Source organism: Myripristis murdjan, chromosome 20 (genome assembly GCF_902150065.1).
Source record: "Myripristis murdjan chromosome 20, fMyrMur1.1, whole genome shotgun sequence".
Classification (NCBI taxonomy): Eukaryota; Metazoa; Chordata; class Actinopteri; order Holocentriformes; family Holocentridae; genus Myripristis; species Myripristis murdjan.
In genome coordinates this window covers 23,115,265-23,133,317 of record NC_043999.1, presented here as the reverse complement: position 1 = coordinate 23,133,317, position 18,053 = coordinate 23,115,265, and the positions used below count along the sequence as shown (strand labels likewise).

General features: G+C 42.2%; 1 protein-coding gene across 1 annotated transcript; it reads left to right on the top strand.

Annotated features, from left to right (window-relative positions):
- Positions 1-860: 860 nt before the first annotated feature.
- Positions 861-16,273, top strand: LOC115378583 (flocculation protein FLO11-like). Its single transcript, XM_030078865.1, has 5 exons — positions 861-1,116; positions 4,069-4,181; positions 5,100-5,286; positions 12,372-12,399; positions 13,549-16,273. The coding sequence occupies exons 1-5, from the start codon at positions 1,019-1,021 to the stop codon at positions 16,072-16,074; spliced, it is 2,952 nt and encodes a 983-aa protein (XP_029934725.1). The 5' UTR covers positions 861-1,018; the 3' UTR covers positions 16,075-16,273.
- Positions 16,274-18,053: the final 1,780 nt, after the last annotated feature.

Sequence of the window (18,053 nt, the reverse complement as noted above, 5' to 3'; positions counted from 1 at the left end):
TACATGATCCCGAGTTTATTAAAACACATGATAAATGGCCAGACATACAGAAATGTAACACTGTGTATTATGTAACTGGTCAGCACTGCATATGCTGCATTCATGTCTAAGGTGGCTCATGTCACTGATCAGGTGACATGAGCCACATTAGAGACAAAACCAATCAGTGAAATCATCTGGCATGGCCTTTGATTGGAAAGCTATACATACTCTGAACCTGTTATATGATTGCCTATATTTGAATTATGTGATTGAGACTGTTCGTTTTTGTTCTTTTATTTGACGTGAGTCATTATTCTTCACACTTGACAACCTGCATTTCCTTGTTGATGATGTAAGAATTCAGGAAATGAGAGAAACTGGTTCACTGCCAAAACCCTGCTTCCCAAGTAGTTTGTACAATCTGAAAAGCGAGGTAGGCTAAACCACATTTTCTGGCAGAAGACTTGCGACGACCACAGGATTTGAATGTGGCTGCTCGGTGTTTTAATAGGTTTACGTGCTTGGCCCACAGAGGTCTTTTATTAAATTTTGTCAGAGGTCAGTGTCAATGGCAGAGTTCCTTTTGTGATGATCTTCAAGGTGTACAGCTGAGATGAGACATATAAAAACGACTTAGGTGAACACATAACAGCAAGTAAATTATGGCCCCAAGATTAATATCTGGGACTGGCCACAGAGGAAATTAATCCCCAGGGCAGGTTTTATTGTGCCAGAGATTGTCCAGAAGTTGAAGACCTCACAGGGTCCTGAGTAGGGATCAAGGCTTAGGGAGGAACTCATTGGAATGGGACGCAGCCGGGGACGGCATGGTCGCACCTGTCCGGTGCTGGAGTCCAGACGCTCGCTCACTCACCTGGGGGGCGTGTTGGGCTGTCACCTGCCTCGGGCTCCCACAGCGACAATGACAGCGATGCGAACTTGGCTTGACTGCATGCTGCTAATTCTTTCAAACATTTTTTCAAGATGTGGGCTGCTCTCATAATTAACGGGCTGTTACCGAACCGGTTAAAATAGGATGTCAACAAATGACGCGGCAGTGTCGGAGCTCAGAGTTGTAGGAGGAGAAACGAGAACCCAACTGTACAGGACAGCAGGAGCAACACGTACCACAAGGTTTGTTATTTCTGGGGTAATTAAGCTACGTATTGAACAGGCCATATTATCTGCTACAGCTAAAACTTGAAAACTTGACCTGAATTAGTTTTACCTGTTATCGACCTGTTAGTTTGTGCTGTGTTTAAGTTTGCGGTATTACTCTCCTTGAGACTTCCCAGTCCCGCCACGAGTCGCTCCGGGGGAATGGTATGCCAGTCTCCGCTTAAAAATGTGTAAATTTAATGCTGCTTTGGTTGTCAGCATGTATACATCCAACATACCTCCTAGCCACAGGACTTTTTGAATTAATCGAATTGTATCAAGCGTTTTAGAATTTCGGCATACACAGAATCCACAATTAAGAGTTTTATTTCCCCAAAATTTCTTTTTTTACAGTTGCTAAAACTGCGCGTCGCCGCCCACGGCGGAGTATTTTGGTAGCAGAAGAACGTGGGAATTTGCAGGTCAACCATGCCCAAAAGTGGAAATATCACTGAAATAAGTTGGACTGGGTATTTTACATTTATGCCGAATCGTAAAGTATTTCGAAACGATTCGGAAGAAAGTTCTTAAGTCGTGTTGAACATGCTGATAAGCTAGAGACCATAAAACTCACAAATTGTTAAAGGCGATCGGTGGAACGAAACAACGTTATTTTCACAAGGGAGAGAACGGCACGCATGTGGGAAACAACAAAATGAAAGGAAACAGTTTAAAGTCGACAGTTTGCGGTATTTCACGTATTGGTAATTGCTGCGAAGCTAGCCCTAGTCTACATGGGTGTAGGTGCATTTCTCATACAGTTTATTACCACAACAATATTATGACCTTGTGCAAACCTTCATTATGATAGGTTATATTTTACGTTGGACACTTGAGCCGCAGCGGTTTAGCAGACAAGCTCATACATGCACATTAGAACTACAGCACCACCAAGGAGATAATATGCTGCTGTCTATGCATGTCCAGAGCTCTTCTTGTGTTGAATTTGATCTACCTGTGTATTCACCTGCAAATACATATCCATAGGCTAAATAATAAACACGCCTCCCTGGAAGTCTGACAGACACTGAAGGTGTGGCGGGGGGGTGAAACAAGTCTCATTTTGTCCGGCCACCCTCATCAAGTATGCAGTTAACTGGAAAGTCATTAGAGCCTGTATGGCGGAGTCTGGAGGGCTGAAATATGGGGTGTAAATCATTTGCAGTAGTTGGAACATTACATGCGTTTTGTGCGTGTTAAATACACACCCACACTTAGTTCAGGCTGGACTGCTCTTGTTATGTAACCATTAGCTGGCAGAGATGAACACACACACCCACAGCAAAGCAAACTTCATATGAAACCATGTACACAGTTATATTCAGGGTGAGACACAGTGCAGCACACATATGCAAGAGCCTTTGTAGGCAGTAATCAGATTGCAAGCCATTAAAGCAAACTGTGACACAACATGTGACCCTAATTGCGTGTTAGAGTGCCGGTTGATAGACCTAATGGCTCAGCCCTTCATGTCCTCAGCACTGGTTTACAGTACACTGAGGAGGAGTTGTTTGTTTAATTCATACTAGCTTAATTTTTTCATTAACCACTGCTACTTAAAGGAGAAACACTCTAGTGCTGGTAGTGAATTAAAAATGCAATTAGACTACTTTGTTACAGTTGAGAGTATTATATTTCACTGCTTTAAGTGCTCAAGGCTTTATTCTCACATTGTGATTTTAAATGATTTGGTGAACCACATGATCATGCACAGTGTTTGGAAAAAAAATCAAAACGCATGTCATACACACCAGTTGCTGTACAGTATATGTTGTGGTCACAGTATGTGCACAAGGTCAAGATCACTGCCACAGAGCCCTCATGTTGGTTAAACCATCTTAATGTGGCTGCCTTAGTTTTTTCCCAGAAGCATGTTGATGTGTAGATGTGATTTGTTATGCTTTCTTTTCTTGCCTGTGGCAGAGGCAGGACGCTAAAAACAGCGAACACACCTTCCACATGGAAGGTGTGTTAGATTTGGCACTGAAGTAGCTGAAGAAGATGAATCTTTCTGTCTCTCTCAAACACACACACACACACACACACACACACACACACACTGTCCTCTCTAAGTTTCTTTCATGTCATGTCATGTAAGAATTTCTTAATAATGCTGTTTATGCTGTAAATGAGGCTAGAGTGTTGCTCTGCAAGACAAGGCAGATCGCAAGGGTTAGAACTCTGTTTTTTGGTCCTTTTTTAATGTGGAAAAGTAAAATGATAAATCAAGTTTGGTCACTGTGTGGTCACATGCACCCTTGCAAGAAGCTTCCCTACAAAGAAACTCAAGCCTCTGGATCTTGTATCCAGCACAAGCGTTGGTCATCTCAGCAAACCGTGGCTGAATTGAATGGAAAGTGGGTGAGAGTCCCTTGGACAGATCTCCAAATGATAATTGCACTTATGTGGTTTAACCAACACAGGCTGTGATGGTGTGTACATCCCCATGAGGTTGACAAGCCTTCATTCAGATGTCATTGTGTTGCTTGGCAGCTGGCACACTAGTGGGGGTTCAGCATTGGGTTACCTCACAGTGTGCTGTGTATGTGCTTTTCTGAGTGTGTGTGGGTGTGTATACTCTGGTTCTGAAAGAAAGTGTGGAGCGGGCAGAGCTGAACTGTTATGCAGTCAAATGTTTCTTATCTCACTAGCTCTGTTGAACTAATGAGACGAGGGAGGCTTTGTTTTCCTTTGGCGAATCTTCTGCATTGATCTTGGCTTTCTGCCATGTTAAACACTTTCGAAACTGGAGCAGAGAGAGTTAAGAGAGGTTACCAAATGGGGAACATCAGATATGCATTGGAGTAAATTACTCAGGTGAGCCATATGAGGCAGTGACAAGAACAGTGACTTTTCATGACACATCCACATGAGAGAATACTCTTTTCCTCGTCAACTGTTGATATTTTGGATTTTTGTGTTTTGTAGACAGCAGCAGAATGAGACCTTTGATGGTGGTTTCCAAAAACAGAATCATCATGGAACCCAGACTGGGCAGCACTTTCAGCACGCACCCACTGGGCGACAGAAAACACAAGCAGGTGAAACACCCACACACATCCATGCACACTCACAAACACGCACATACACACACTCATAGAAGATACACAGCACTGCTTATAACTTTGGAGATACAGTCACAGCCCAATGATTAATTTAATAAAAAAAAAAAAAAACATTAAAAACATTTCCTTTCATGTTTATTAGTAATTATTATCCGGCCAGTCTAGCATACTAAGCCTGAAGAGTGTGTGATTAGAAAGGGGACTGAAAGAAATTTACTTGTGAAGTGGCTAAAGACTTCATAGGATTGTGGATAAGATTTTTACCTAAAAAAAACAAAACACTAAGGCACTGTTTAATTGCAGTTCCACACAAAATGTAAACAGTGCCAATGCTTTGTTCTCATTGCTGAAATTACTGTTTAGCGTTGGTACAACATGAGGTACATGTTTTGACATGTCATATTAAAAATATTGTATCTGCATTTCACACTGTCATCAAGAATGGTAATGCCGCCCTTCTTCAGTACTTTGTACAAGGATGTTTTCTTTTCAAGTGCTCAAGCATGCAAGTAATTGTACCGCAGAGAGGGAAGTGACTCCACCTCGCACAGTGTGCAACTTACGTTATCATAAATTGTTCTCACACTTTGCCCTGCTTTGTTGTTTTATTATTTTCGGAATGCTCACTTGCGACTCACCCTCGCAACTGCTGTATGAGTCTACCATTTTCTAAACACAAAAAGTGTCAGAGAACCTAGGCTTTAGCATTTCTGAAGGAAACTGGACAACAGAAATACCAATCAGTTTATTATTGCATTGCATTTATTATTACAAAAAATACCTCTTAAGACATAAAAAAAAAATCATCAGTTCATGATTATCTGAGCTTGACCTTGATATTAAAGTTCAGGAGTTACTAAAGTATATTTATTCTTCATACTAAATCTGTTCTAGAGCTAATATTTGGAGACAGACAGAGAGAAGAGGGCAAGCTTCCTGGGTGTGGTGAGCCGAAGTTGCAGACCTGCAGGCCTGTTGGAACCAGATTCACCTCCTCCCTCAGTTTCCAACTTTCCAGGGAGCTCAGCTCTGCACAGCAAGAACTAAAACCTAAGAACAAACCAGACCACTGTCTACACAGGTGAGTTTTTTCACATTTGGGTGCAAGTTCAGTTTTTCATTCCTGTAGACGTTGCCTGGAACATGTTCTTTCTAGTTCCAAAAGGGCAAGAAATGAAAATTACTGCACAATGCTTGTGCACCATACACAGCACTGCTTATAACTTTTGAGATACAGGGCTCTAGTTTCCCGGCGCAGTCAGAGAATCTCTAATATGGGGAGAAGTGGCACTCTCGTCTAACTTCCGGGTCTCGGAAACACGTCTCTGTCCATGTGAGGGCGCTCGCGGGCGAGTGCAGAATGAATGGGAGTCTATGGGGATACACCCCTAAAAATCCACTTTTCTCTGGAAATAATTTTTTGTCAAGTAATTTGAATACTGTTTTCAAAAGTTGGGGCTAAAAAAATACACTCAGCTGAATATTGGATTTTTTAAGTTCACCTATCTGTTCTAAAAAGCCGTTCAAAAAGTGTGATGACGTCACACATTGAGAGGTGCTGCTTTACGGCGCTTTCCAGAGCCCGTCTCCGGAGAGCAGACGGAGACACTCAGAGAGCCCGCCTGTGCTATATTAGACATTCTCTGTACACACAAATATCAACTTTGATGGAAAAGTCCTCCTTAAGAGTGGTGTTTCCCGTTTCTCTTGGTCTTCAGGTGCCATCAAGTGGGATCCCTCGTCGTAAACAGCCGCAAGTCCGTCACTGACCAATCAGCAATCATTAGCAAATGCTAGCGTGTTATGGCCAACAACAGCCCAAACTGTAGGAAACTGAAAGGATATAAGTTCTCGCTAATTTCACTTTTAACCTATAATCCATACTGGACTTTCAGAAACTACAACAGTATTTGCGATTTTTCAACCATAAACAGGAGTAAGAGACAAATTAGCCGTTTAGCTCCATAGAGCCCCATTCATTCTGCACTCGCCCCGCGATCACCCCCAGTGGAATTACGGTGGAACTGCAACCAAGTTCGATACAACGGGGGTTAATGGAGAGTGGCAAGGCTCGTCGTAGACGGGCTCTGGCGCAGTGCAGGGTGGCGCAGTGAGGCGCACCCCGCGCAGAGCTAGTTTCGACCAGCGCAACGCGAGAGGCGAACTGTTTCCAAGTTTCGCAGACCGATGTGCGCCGAGATGGGAGTAATGGCGCAGCAGGGGAGGTGTTGACAGATTCAGCTTGGCGCAGTGACAGTTTCGTGCCAAAAGGCTTCGCCGAGGTGCGCCAAAAGCTTGCCTCCTGAAACCACGTTTACTTTCGGCGCAAGGCGCAGCGGAGCCGGCGCAGCGGAAGTTTGGCTGACAGGCGGGCAGTGCGCACACGTCACCACAACCTCACAGATTGTCAGACACATTAACAATGCAATAAATAACCACAAAAACCACTATTCAATGCTACTATCTCAATCAGCACATAAATGTATCTCCATATCGACTGTCCCGTCACAACTGATGTCAGATCAAAGGAGATTGGCACCGTTTGGCAGCGTAATGGAAACCCAACCTGATCACCTGTCAGTCAAACAATGTGTCCAGTATGGTGATGTCTTTTTTCCAGTCATGGTGTCTGGCGCTGCTCGTGTTAACTACACAGTTCTTCTTCCATATATATAAATATTCCACTCTGGGTTTTCGTTGTCCGGTAATCACCGGACTATGACTGGTAAAATCTGCCAAAGTCCGGTAATTTTTAAATGTCCGGTGAAAATATTCACAATTTGAATTTTATTAAAACAGTCAATTTCCACGTAATTTTATTTATAATTTAAAAAAAAAAAAAATAGACTGTGTGATCTCTGTCTCCGGTGTACCAGAGGGAGAGAGAGAGGGTTTTTTTTTTTTTTTTTTTCTGCAGAACCGGATCAAAACAGCACAGCGAAGTCGCCTGGGGGAGAACAAGGTCACAAGACTGATGCGCATTGCAAGTTGCGGAGAGACACTTGAGACTTTCGATTTTAATTCAGCTGCTGAATTAAGTTTTTATTGCATCTATTTGATTTCAAGTTGGCAGCACGGCGCGTTATTAAAATCATATGAGCCCGTTTTTTTGTTTGCAAATTGTAGTTGCAATTGTTTGCAATTGTATGCAATGTTCATGTTAAAAGAGCACAGGCCTGTGCAATATTTATTTATTTATTTTAGAAGTTACGCACGTGAGTCAATTGACGGCACTAATTTTATTTGATATAACCTGCTTTTCAATAAAAAGATTACGCTATAAATTGACATATCATTCTTATATAGCCTGCATATAATTTTAAGCTCAGTAAATTCAGATAATATTTGACCGGAATTTCAAACATTTGTCCGGTAAATTGAAAACCTTCCGGTCACGTTGTCCGGTGCCAATTTTTTGTCTAGGGGAAACCCTGATTCCACACATCGAAAATGTAAAATGTATCGGTTCTTTGCCAGACACTGGGCGTTTAGAACAGCAAATGTAAAAGCTTTCATGAACCGGATTTTGTTTTAATCTCTAGTGTGTTGTTGCATCAAGTGATGGAGTCGAAAGTTGCAAAACAAACATGCAGGCTATTTATATGAATATGGCGAGGATTATCCTTTGAGGTAAAAACATTCATTAAAAATGGAGGCTTCACAGTAAAATTTATATTTGATTGTAAAAATCAATAACTTTAACAGATGGTGACAGAGCTGGAAAAAGAGAGATGCGAGGCAGGTAGGTAATGGAAAGACAGGGGACTCAGGAAGATGAATTTAAGGATAGATGCATAGATGGATGGATGGATAAATGGACAGATGGATGGCAGGTAGCTCCAGCAACATTGCAGCAGCCAAGACTGGCCTCTTTGTCCTGAGTGTGTGATGGGCTGCTCTCTTCGTCCATGTCAAATGTGTAGACTTCCAATACGCCTTTGCGCAGCGCATTTTAAAGGCGAGGACAGGGGCTCATTTGATTGGTTTAAAGTGAATCGGCTGTGTCAAACCCACACCACGCCTTCTCTCTTCGCTTGCGCCGGTAGGAGGAACGGCGCAGTAGTTGCGCCAAGGCGCACGGTGTGCCAAACTTGCGAAATCCACTTGGCCACACCCAGTTGGCGAAGCGCAGCTGTGCTGCGCCCGCGCCTCGCCAGGTCTGCGAAACTAGAGCCCACAGTCTCAAAAGTTGTTTTGTAGCCAAATAATTGCATTTTGGGTCTAGTGCATAAATCATTGTCATTGCAATTTTGAGCAACAAATTCATTCATGCTGAGACTCTTGTTCTACCTCAACCAAAGGTTCTCTACAGGGCTGCAACCTGGCCTATAACTGACTGTCATGATCCTGGAAATATTTTCAAACGGATTATCCTGCTGGAAGTTTCCATTTGACAAAGCTAGTCTGTTGCCATAAAGGGATTTTCTGATTGAGAATGATGTTTAGCTTTACTGTGGCATTCAAATCATGCTCCACTGGCACTGAGAGGCCTAATGTGAGCCAACAAGACACTTAACATTTCACTATCATCCTGTTTGTGTGTGTTGACAGTATGTGCGCACGTGTGCTTGTATGTGTGGGTGTATCTTAAATTTACCGTGTGCCTTGGAGCCCAGTAGAGATTAAGGAAAAGCTTGTACAACCCAGAATGCCTTCAGCTTTGTATGAATAGACGGACGAAGATACAGATAAGAAAGAGTCAAAATATGAATTAAATTTGATTCAACGCATGGATAATTTAATGGTAATGTGTGGATAAACTGAAATAGTCAGTCATACTCAGGTTCCTGAAAATCCTTTGAAAATGTATATCACTCTCACTTGTTCCCACAGTCAAGATAATCCTCACTATCTCACAAAGAGATAATTACTATGCAGTCAGACTCAAAATAACAACACAGTGGTTACAATGCATTACAGCACTCGCTTTATAACCTGTGCATGCAAATTATAAATTAAACATAATGAATGCCACAGGAGGGGAAAAAAGAAAACACAATAATATTTAATGTGTAATGTTCATTAGTAAAAACACAATAACCAAAAGATTAAAAACCTGCTATTCTTGTTCTATAATTCAGCATGGGAGTTAGCAGTGGGTGTGAATTGGATACTTGAATCCGTTGGTGTTAATTCTGTCTACAGTGAGAACCTGTTGGCAGTAGCTGCAAAGTATGGTGATACAAAGAATGCATCTGACTTTAGGAAACATGTCTGTGAGACAAGTCAGAGAAGCAGGCTTTTTGTTGCTTTATGAGTTTGCTACATGTTTTCACATCATTAGGGTTAGGTTCCAGTGAACTTGGGGAGGGGGGAGTTACATTTTCAAATATTTTCACTTGTATGTTTGTTAGATATGTCAAAAAGCTACAACTAGATTTGGATGAAATTTGCTGGAATCAATTAGAATTTGATAGTTATTTGAATCAAGGATTTGAACTTTATTTTTAGTTGTTTATTTATTTCTGAAATTTATTTTTAGTGAAAACTGCTTCTTTCGTGTACTGATATGAAAGTCTTACCAAACCTGGGACACAAATGATAAAACTGTTGTGTAGGCTGTGAAGTTGGACAGTAGTTCAGCATTGGTGGCAGTTTGCGCATCACATCGTACCAAGTGTGGACTGAATAGAACACTTGCAAAAGCGGAGAGCTGGAAGTTTACGTGAGAACAGCTGCTGTTGCTCAGATTTTCTTCAGCTATTGTCACCAGGTATATCTACAGATGTCAGCTCTCTCTCCTGTCTGACCCATTATGCCACAGGGTCGTGGGGAATGAGTGTGATGCCAAAAATCAGCTGCCATGTCCTTTTGACATGTCCTTTTGAAATCTATTTTTATTTGGTGACAACAGATGATATTATAATGACCCTAGATTTCGTTTTCAGTGTTCAGTAAATGCTTTTCAAGAGCTTCCCGGTAATGTGTCATGTCACAAGCTTTTGCAAATTATTAAGCTGCTCATTGTTTTATGTTAGTATTGGTACAGCCTCAAGTAATGCCTGGTGGCACACACTTTAAGAGTTTTGAATTCAGCCCACACATGAAGATCCCACACATGTACAGTAGATGATCCTCAGTGATATTCACACTGTTCAGTGAAGCACTCATGCTAGATGAGTTCACGTGCTCAGCACATCACATTTACAGATAGAACTCAGTAGAGTGCAGACCTCACAGCTGGTAGTTAGAGCTCTGACTGTGCTATGCCACTTACCCTCCTGGCAGTGCTTATGTCAGAGGCAAGCCCCTTTGGGCCAGTCAGCAGAGAAAGGTGGTGAGTGCTGCTTTCATCTATAACCACTCTCCCGACTGGGTTTCATGGTGTTACATGGGATGCATTGATCATAAGACATACCCATTTTGGCCAGTGAACATGGAAAGTTAGTCAATGTTGCCTTGACCCATGATTTTTGTGATGTTTGTAATGAAGCAGATCAGCGTAACCTCTTCACATTAAACTATTTTTGGGGCAGATTCTCTGCTTGCCTCAGCCTTAAACCTGGAATTTGGTGCTAGTAATGCTATAGTGTGGTGTCACCCTAAGTGACACTATTTTAGGTGAAGTGCTGCTGTGATAATCTGTGGAGAGTATTTAACTTTTCTTTTTGTTTTAGATAAAATTTGCTATCATAGGTGAATTGCTTCTGAGATTGTGTATAGTGATTAGAGTATGTATGTCAGCATGTGCTGACCTAAATAGGGCTGGGTAATATATCAATATCTTATTGATTTTGTGATATGAAACTAGATATCACCTGGAATCTCAGATATTGTACAATTGTGAAATACAATTTCCCAAACTTATTAGACTGTTCTGTTTTATTATTTGTCTATACCTGCTTGGTCATCACAAACACACTGCTAATGATTGCTTTATCAAACATCTCTTGTGTGTAAATATTTTGTGAAAGCACCAACAGTCGTCACTACAATATTGTCACAATAGAAATATAAAGGAATTTGGTCAAAAAAATATCCTGATATTTGATTTTGTCTATATTTTCCTAGCCCTAGTTCTAAGCATGGAAGTCAACATAACTTTTCTATGAGCGTGTCCTCATCTGCATGCTTGCTGATGATGTAATGTGCGTCAGAGATTATCAACAGAGGTCATTGATCAAGCTGTCTGTATTGGTGTCAGAGAGCACACGCCCTTCACACAGTCTGTCAGCCACTTCACACCATCCAACATGACCATATATAGACATCTTACACCTGTCAGTATGTCTGTGTGTGTGTGTGTGTGTGTGTGTGTGTAGAAATGTGGTGTAAGCTTCTTTTAAAAAAAAAAAAAAAGCATGTCTAAAGGAAATTCCATTTAGTGAAGTGCTGCAGAGAGGAAATGTGAAAACCAAGTCGTGAGTACAGGGGGAAAGAGAGGAACAGAAAGGAGAGAGAAAGGAATGCTGGCCTACCTGTTGATCAGCATTGCTGTGGAAGTTGTTAGACATTAATGCGTCTAATGTTTGTGTAAAAACATTACAGCACAGATGAAAGAGAAAGTGGACATGATTTTTCTGGGAGTAGAAATTAGAGTAATACCATCTGGTGTACTTTCTCAACTATATAACCATGAAAACTTGTTTCACTGGATTCCTTTTCAAGTTCACACTGAAGCCAAATGGGAGTATTGATATTAGGGTTGGTTTTCAGAGCCAATTGCATTGCAGTGTTGTTTGACTGATTCTGACAATGTTTTTTCACAGATCCTTGGTTCCAATATTCAAGACCATTCCAAAAGACTTTGAATATTCAAAGTTATTGGCATCGTAGTCAAACCTGGTCATTTTCTTAAAAGTATACTCAATTATGTAATAAATATTTATTCAAACATACTGTATCATATTAATCACAGCAGAGGTGGATAAATGACTGGTCAGTCTCCAGTCTTTACTTAAATGAGTGTTAGGTAATTGTAGTAATTGTAGTAACAAACTGACTTTAAGTATAACTGAGTATAAACTGAGTTTAAGTATACTTTAACTCTAGAAACTATTTGCTGTCACAAATCATTAGCATTAATTTATTACATACTGTAACAAAAAATTTACATCTGTAAGTTCTTAAAGTGATTGATGTGAAACTATAATGGCTAATGCTTTTTTATTTCTCTCTCCTCTCTTTCTCTCTCTCCTGTTCTGCTAATGTGATTGGACCATTAAGGTGTGAGTTTGGGGAAAGGCACTCACAGGTAAGCATCACGAAATCTTCATCACCAGGAAGGTGACATTTCTCCAAATAATGTTTAAGGACTGGTGCTGTAATAATTCCAGTTTAGTGTCTGAAAGATAAAATCTTAGCAACACTTTACAAACCAAGCTACAGATTACGGTTAAGGTTTACTAAGATTAAGGCTTAGGCCAATAATAGTGCTTGTGACCAAAGCAGGTCTCCATACAACAAAAAAACACTTATTGTGAGGTTTTTGAGCACATGCATGAGGACATGCCTGCATGCCACAACCACAGAGGTGACAGAGTACACTATAATATGTGAAGAGGAGGGGTTTGGTTCACACACTGTTTCAGGATGTTTTTCTTCTCTGCTCACTTAATCATGTTGGCAGAAAAAAAGACAAGAGAAAAGAGTACAGAAATGAGAGCAGGAGAGCAGAAGAAATGGGCTAAAGGGAAAGGAACACCAGAAATGTCATGGTTTAAAAGAGATGGTATGTCAAATTATGATTGTAAACAAATCCATGTTGTTTACATGGAAATACTCCATCCTCAGCTAACCCAAAATATTAAATTGCAAAACAGTTGATACCACTGAGACAATTGAGTAATCTTGAAAACATCTGGGAACAGTTGCTACTTTAGGAGTTTGAAGGGACAGGGTGTGCTCATGTATGTTTTGTGTCTCCTTGTCAAGCTTTCTCTGGTCTCTCAAAATAACCTGTTTGTCAAGACCTGTATCTCTTAAATAACAAAACCATGGGAAAATTAGCTCTAGCAAAGCTTTGGCTACAGTGCCAGCACATCATTTGCATTCCAAATAGAATGCCACTGTTATGCCACATTTAAAAAAAAAAATGTATAGAGTTTTACTAACTGTGCATGGCATTTGCATTTGTTTTATGTAATAAGTTGCAGCTGCCATATGACATATAGGCTATGAGGATTAAAAATAAGTGCATATAGGCACAGCTTGTGATTACAGTACAATTAACCACTCTGGCATTCTGTGTGGACATGCAAATGATTAGCAAGTCTAATTAATTTATCATGACAAAGTTAAAAGTTTTCTATTTTGGTTTCAAATACCTTTGGACACATAACATTACAGCCAAAACACTGTCCAACTTTAGGCTACCTGTAAATATGCTTCATGTCTTTAACAGGTGAATGAAAGAGAATCACCAGCAGAGACATCTGTAGAGGCAGCCAATGACTTGTCATCATCATCATCAGAGAGGATTTCATTTCCTGTCAAGAGGAAAGAGGATGTTATCACTCTTATTTCCAATGTTCTTGAGACCACATATTCCTCAGGAGTAGCTCACCGTTTCTCAGATGGTAAGCTTGGACCATATGACTATAATTGCTTACACACTGTGTCACAACATGGGTCACAACTAAGAAGGACTGGTTTAGAATCATTGGAGACAGAGGAAGCTACAGAGGACTTTACAAGACTTGAGAACCAAAATCATCTTTTTGAACTGTCTGACCCGACTGTAACCATGTTGTCTTCCACCATGGTATCGGTACTCGCCCCACACTGGAATAGTCGACTGCGCCGAGGCAAGCGGGGTATGGCAACTGGCAATTTGGATGACGAAGTGAATGTACCAGGTGTGACATATGGCTCAAGCACTGAGGCAAATTCTGCCCGTGAACATTTTCGGGAAACACAGAGCCAACATGCTGGGGAGAGGGGCTTGAGAGATGGATTCCAAGAGCCATTGAGAGCATCATTTCTGGGTACCAGGAGAAAAACAGTAGACTGGTCAACTAAGAGCGGGCCCGCAAGTGTAAATCTGGACTATGAATGCAAGAGGAAAGTTGTTCAGTCTGTTTCTGTGGATGGCCCAGGTAGGCTAGACAACAGAAAAATAGGTGGGGGTGTTTTCAGTCCTGTAGCTACAACTTCATCAGCCATGTCTTCCCTTTCTCTTGACCTAAATGAACAAGGGAGAGCGCCACTGGCAAGCCAAGGAGAACTGTCACCTTCAAGCTCCACACCAACAACAAGCAGTCGCCTTCTCTCTTTAAGAAGACTCAACTCCAATTGGAGGAGCTCCCCCTCTGAGAAAAACCCTGTGCCACAGCTCTCCCCAACCTTTCTAAATAACAACGAGCAAGACAGGTTGAAGTGCACCCCCTATTCATCAGCCATCTCTTATAAGACAGCAGAAACTGACCCCACTGTTTCCCCATCCCTCTCCAAACACAGAGAAAGAAATGTATCTAAAGACTACAGCGATTCAGAGGATGTACCCATTTCCCAGCCATCACAGAAAACAAGCACTTTTTCATGTCCCCAACAGACCTCTCTAACAAAAGAACTCGAGAAGCAACAGAACTACAGACATTCAAACACAAGAACAGATCATATGTCAGAAAGCTCTAGACTTTCTCCATATGATGGCTATGCCTTCCTTAAAAGTCGGTCCCTTGGTAGAAGGACCACCCTGACATCCACTTCCTGGTGGAAACAAGTTACACAGGAAAGCAGTTCCCCTCTTGGCCCCAACAATACCACCAATATCTATGACAAAAACAAAAATAAGACAAGCACGCCCTTAATTACACCCTCTAACACTAATATTGACTTGCCAACCCAAAATCCTGTTGACAACAAAAGACTGAGCAGCCAAATCCCCAACAGCAGACAAAACAATAGCACAGTTGAGTCAGTTTACAAGGCCAACTTGAACATTGTTATGAAGGCACAGGGTGGTCCTCACACCCTCAGACGAAGCAATGCTGAGGATACGCCTGACCAAGAGTTGGATAGGTGTCTTAAACACCAGAATGGCTTCAATTTGAATAATAGAGAAACAGCAAAGCCCCATAGTTTGGTGAGTGTTCCGTCTATGTCTAAATTCAGTGGTGCTGCAGGGCAAACAACTCTGAGTCACGCTAAAAATGTAGCTGTGACTGAATTACAAAACACTTTGCTAAATCCTAAGAGCCTGAATACACCCACTGAGAAAAATGATCTCACAGCTAATACCCAGCCCTACACAGCTTTATTCATTCCTCCATCCACAAGTAGCCCAACCACTTCTAATGTAACATTATCTAAAACTACCTCCTTCACAGATCAAGCTGAAAATAAATCCTCTGTCAACAGTGAACTCCCTCCCTTCAAATTGTCTCTAGTCCCCTTTCCAGCACATGCTCTAAAACTAGTTCGATCTTCAGCACCCAACCTGCTTCCTCTCAGACTGGTATTCCCTCTTTATCGCCTACCAGATCTGTTCCCCACCCACGGTCCACTGAATTTACCAGGACAAGCACAACCACGCCACTTGGATTTGAAAGAACCTACACCTCCATCCCTAAGTCTTCCTACCCTAAAATTATACCTACCCTTATTCCCACATCCCACGTTAGTTTTTCATCAACAAACTATAGCCCTGTATCCAACAGCCCTACCATCTCTTCTACTACTCCGTCCAGCCATCCTGCCCCCTCAACACCCACCAGCCCATCCCTCCTTACTCTTCCCATCACTACTGCCCTTTCATCCTCTACTGCTGCTGTCACCTCCTCATCTCTCCTTACTCCGCCTTCCACCCCCACCCTCACCCGAGCCACCTCCCCAGAGACCTCCCTTCCCCAAGCAGAGAATACATTTTCAGGCAGCCTGGACCTCTCTCCAAAGAAACAACACTCCCATGTGGAGGGGGCAAGGATGAGACGGGTGAAGTGGCAGGATTCATTAGATCTGCAACACTCTGAGGCCACCACTGAACAGAGGTCAGAGCCATCTCAGACCCCCACAAGCCCTGTATCCCCCTCAAGGCCTTTGCAGAATGTAGGGGCTCCTTCCATTTTCTCTTTCCTAAGACCAGGTAGTTCCACCAGAACTACAACTCCTCTCTGCCTACCCACCCCCAAGACCTCCAGCATACAGGTGTGGAGAGAAGGGAAGCATCAGCAATCTTTGCCATCTGACGCTGCTAATAAGACATCCAGAGAAGGAAAAAGAGCTCATTCCATAGCCATAGACAGTCCCTCGCAGTTCACCTTTGACCATGGCAGAGGGAACACAGCCACTCCTAAACAAGAGAGGACACTATCAGAGGAGGCAAGCCCAGCCCATTTTCGCTCTACTGCTCCTCTCTCCCTCCCTGCTGAGAGTTCAAGCAGCTATAAACTTGCTTATAGCTCCACACCTTACTCCACCCTCAGGTCTACGCGGTCAGCTCGAGGAGAGGCTGAGAATTTGGCACCCATATTACCTATCACAAAACAAACTTCCTCACAACCCAAGTCAATTTGTACTATACCCCTTTCCTCACACCTTGACCAAGTTGCAAACATTACTTCACCCAACTCCAAACTCCCCCTGTCTCCCATTAACTTAACACAGACCCTGTCCCCTCCTTTCCAAAACAGGGCTGACTTGCATAAGAGTTCAAAGTTGGTTATTTCAGAGACAGATAAAACCAACAATAATCACTGTGCACACAGACGCCAAGATGGCCATAATGGGAAGATGACACTTGTTGACAGGAGAGTTGGTTTCAGTTCATTGTCAGCACCACTACTGACTGATAAAGCGCTGGGCTCTTCCTCAACACGCATTAGTGTGATTGAAACTCTGGTTTACAACATTTCTAAAACAGAAACAACAACTTCTACACACAATGTCAAACCTTTGATGCAACGATCTGCAAACACACATGCTTCTGTGGAGACCAAGTTCAGCAGACAGCCACTAACAGCTCAAAGTAGTCAGTTAAATCAGAGCCCCAATGAAAGCAGTTCACAGGAGAGTCACTGTCCTTTGATGGGAGGGGTAGATGAAGGATGCAGTAACAGAGGAATGAAGGAGAGTGTTGAGGGGAAAAGCACATTTGTCTCATTGGAGAGTAAACATGAAAGCCCTACTTTACAAAGCCCAAGGAAAGGTTTTTTTGCACTGAAGAAAAGTGCCAGCACATCAAATTCCAGTTTATCTGCTAACAAAGAGATAACATTGTCACCAGAGAGAGCAAGGCCAGAGACTGAGAAGCCCAACAAGAGCTTTAACAAAATGGACCAGGTCCTAACCAGACTGAGACAGACGTTTAGCAGTAGACGTTCTGATGATGATCTCTTGCCACTTCCATGGAAATGGAAGCGACCCTCCCAGACCCCCTCTGTTAGTGGATCAAGTGACATCAGTGACATCAGTGATGTTACTGTTGACAGCAATAAAACCCTAGAGGAGGATAGAGAAAGGGAGAGAGAGGAGGTGGAGAGGGGCAGAAACACAAGATTAGATGAGAGGGATAGATGGACAGAAAACAGGTACACTCTTAGACCACCTGTATCTACAGGCAGCTGGGTGGCAAGTGATCAGTTATCCACTTTGTCAGACAAAACAACCATAGATAATAATCAAAGCAAGCACTCTGTTTTGGAAGTCGTTCAACAGGCAAAAAATGCTTTTTCAAAAGAGCAGGCATCTGAAAGTAAAATCTGCAGCCCAGCAACACACCAGTTTGAATTTTACAAAGGCGACAGGGGAAATTATAAACCAACCAACCAGTCCCCCTCTCATAATGATCCTACACAGTGCAGCAAGTCCACATCTAGCCCCAGGAGCCCTTTTTCCCCCTTTTCTTCTCTTTCCCCTGTCTCCCCGCTCCTCTCAGCTGATGTTACAGATGACGTCTTCTACAGCCCA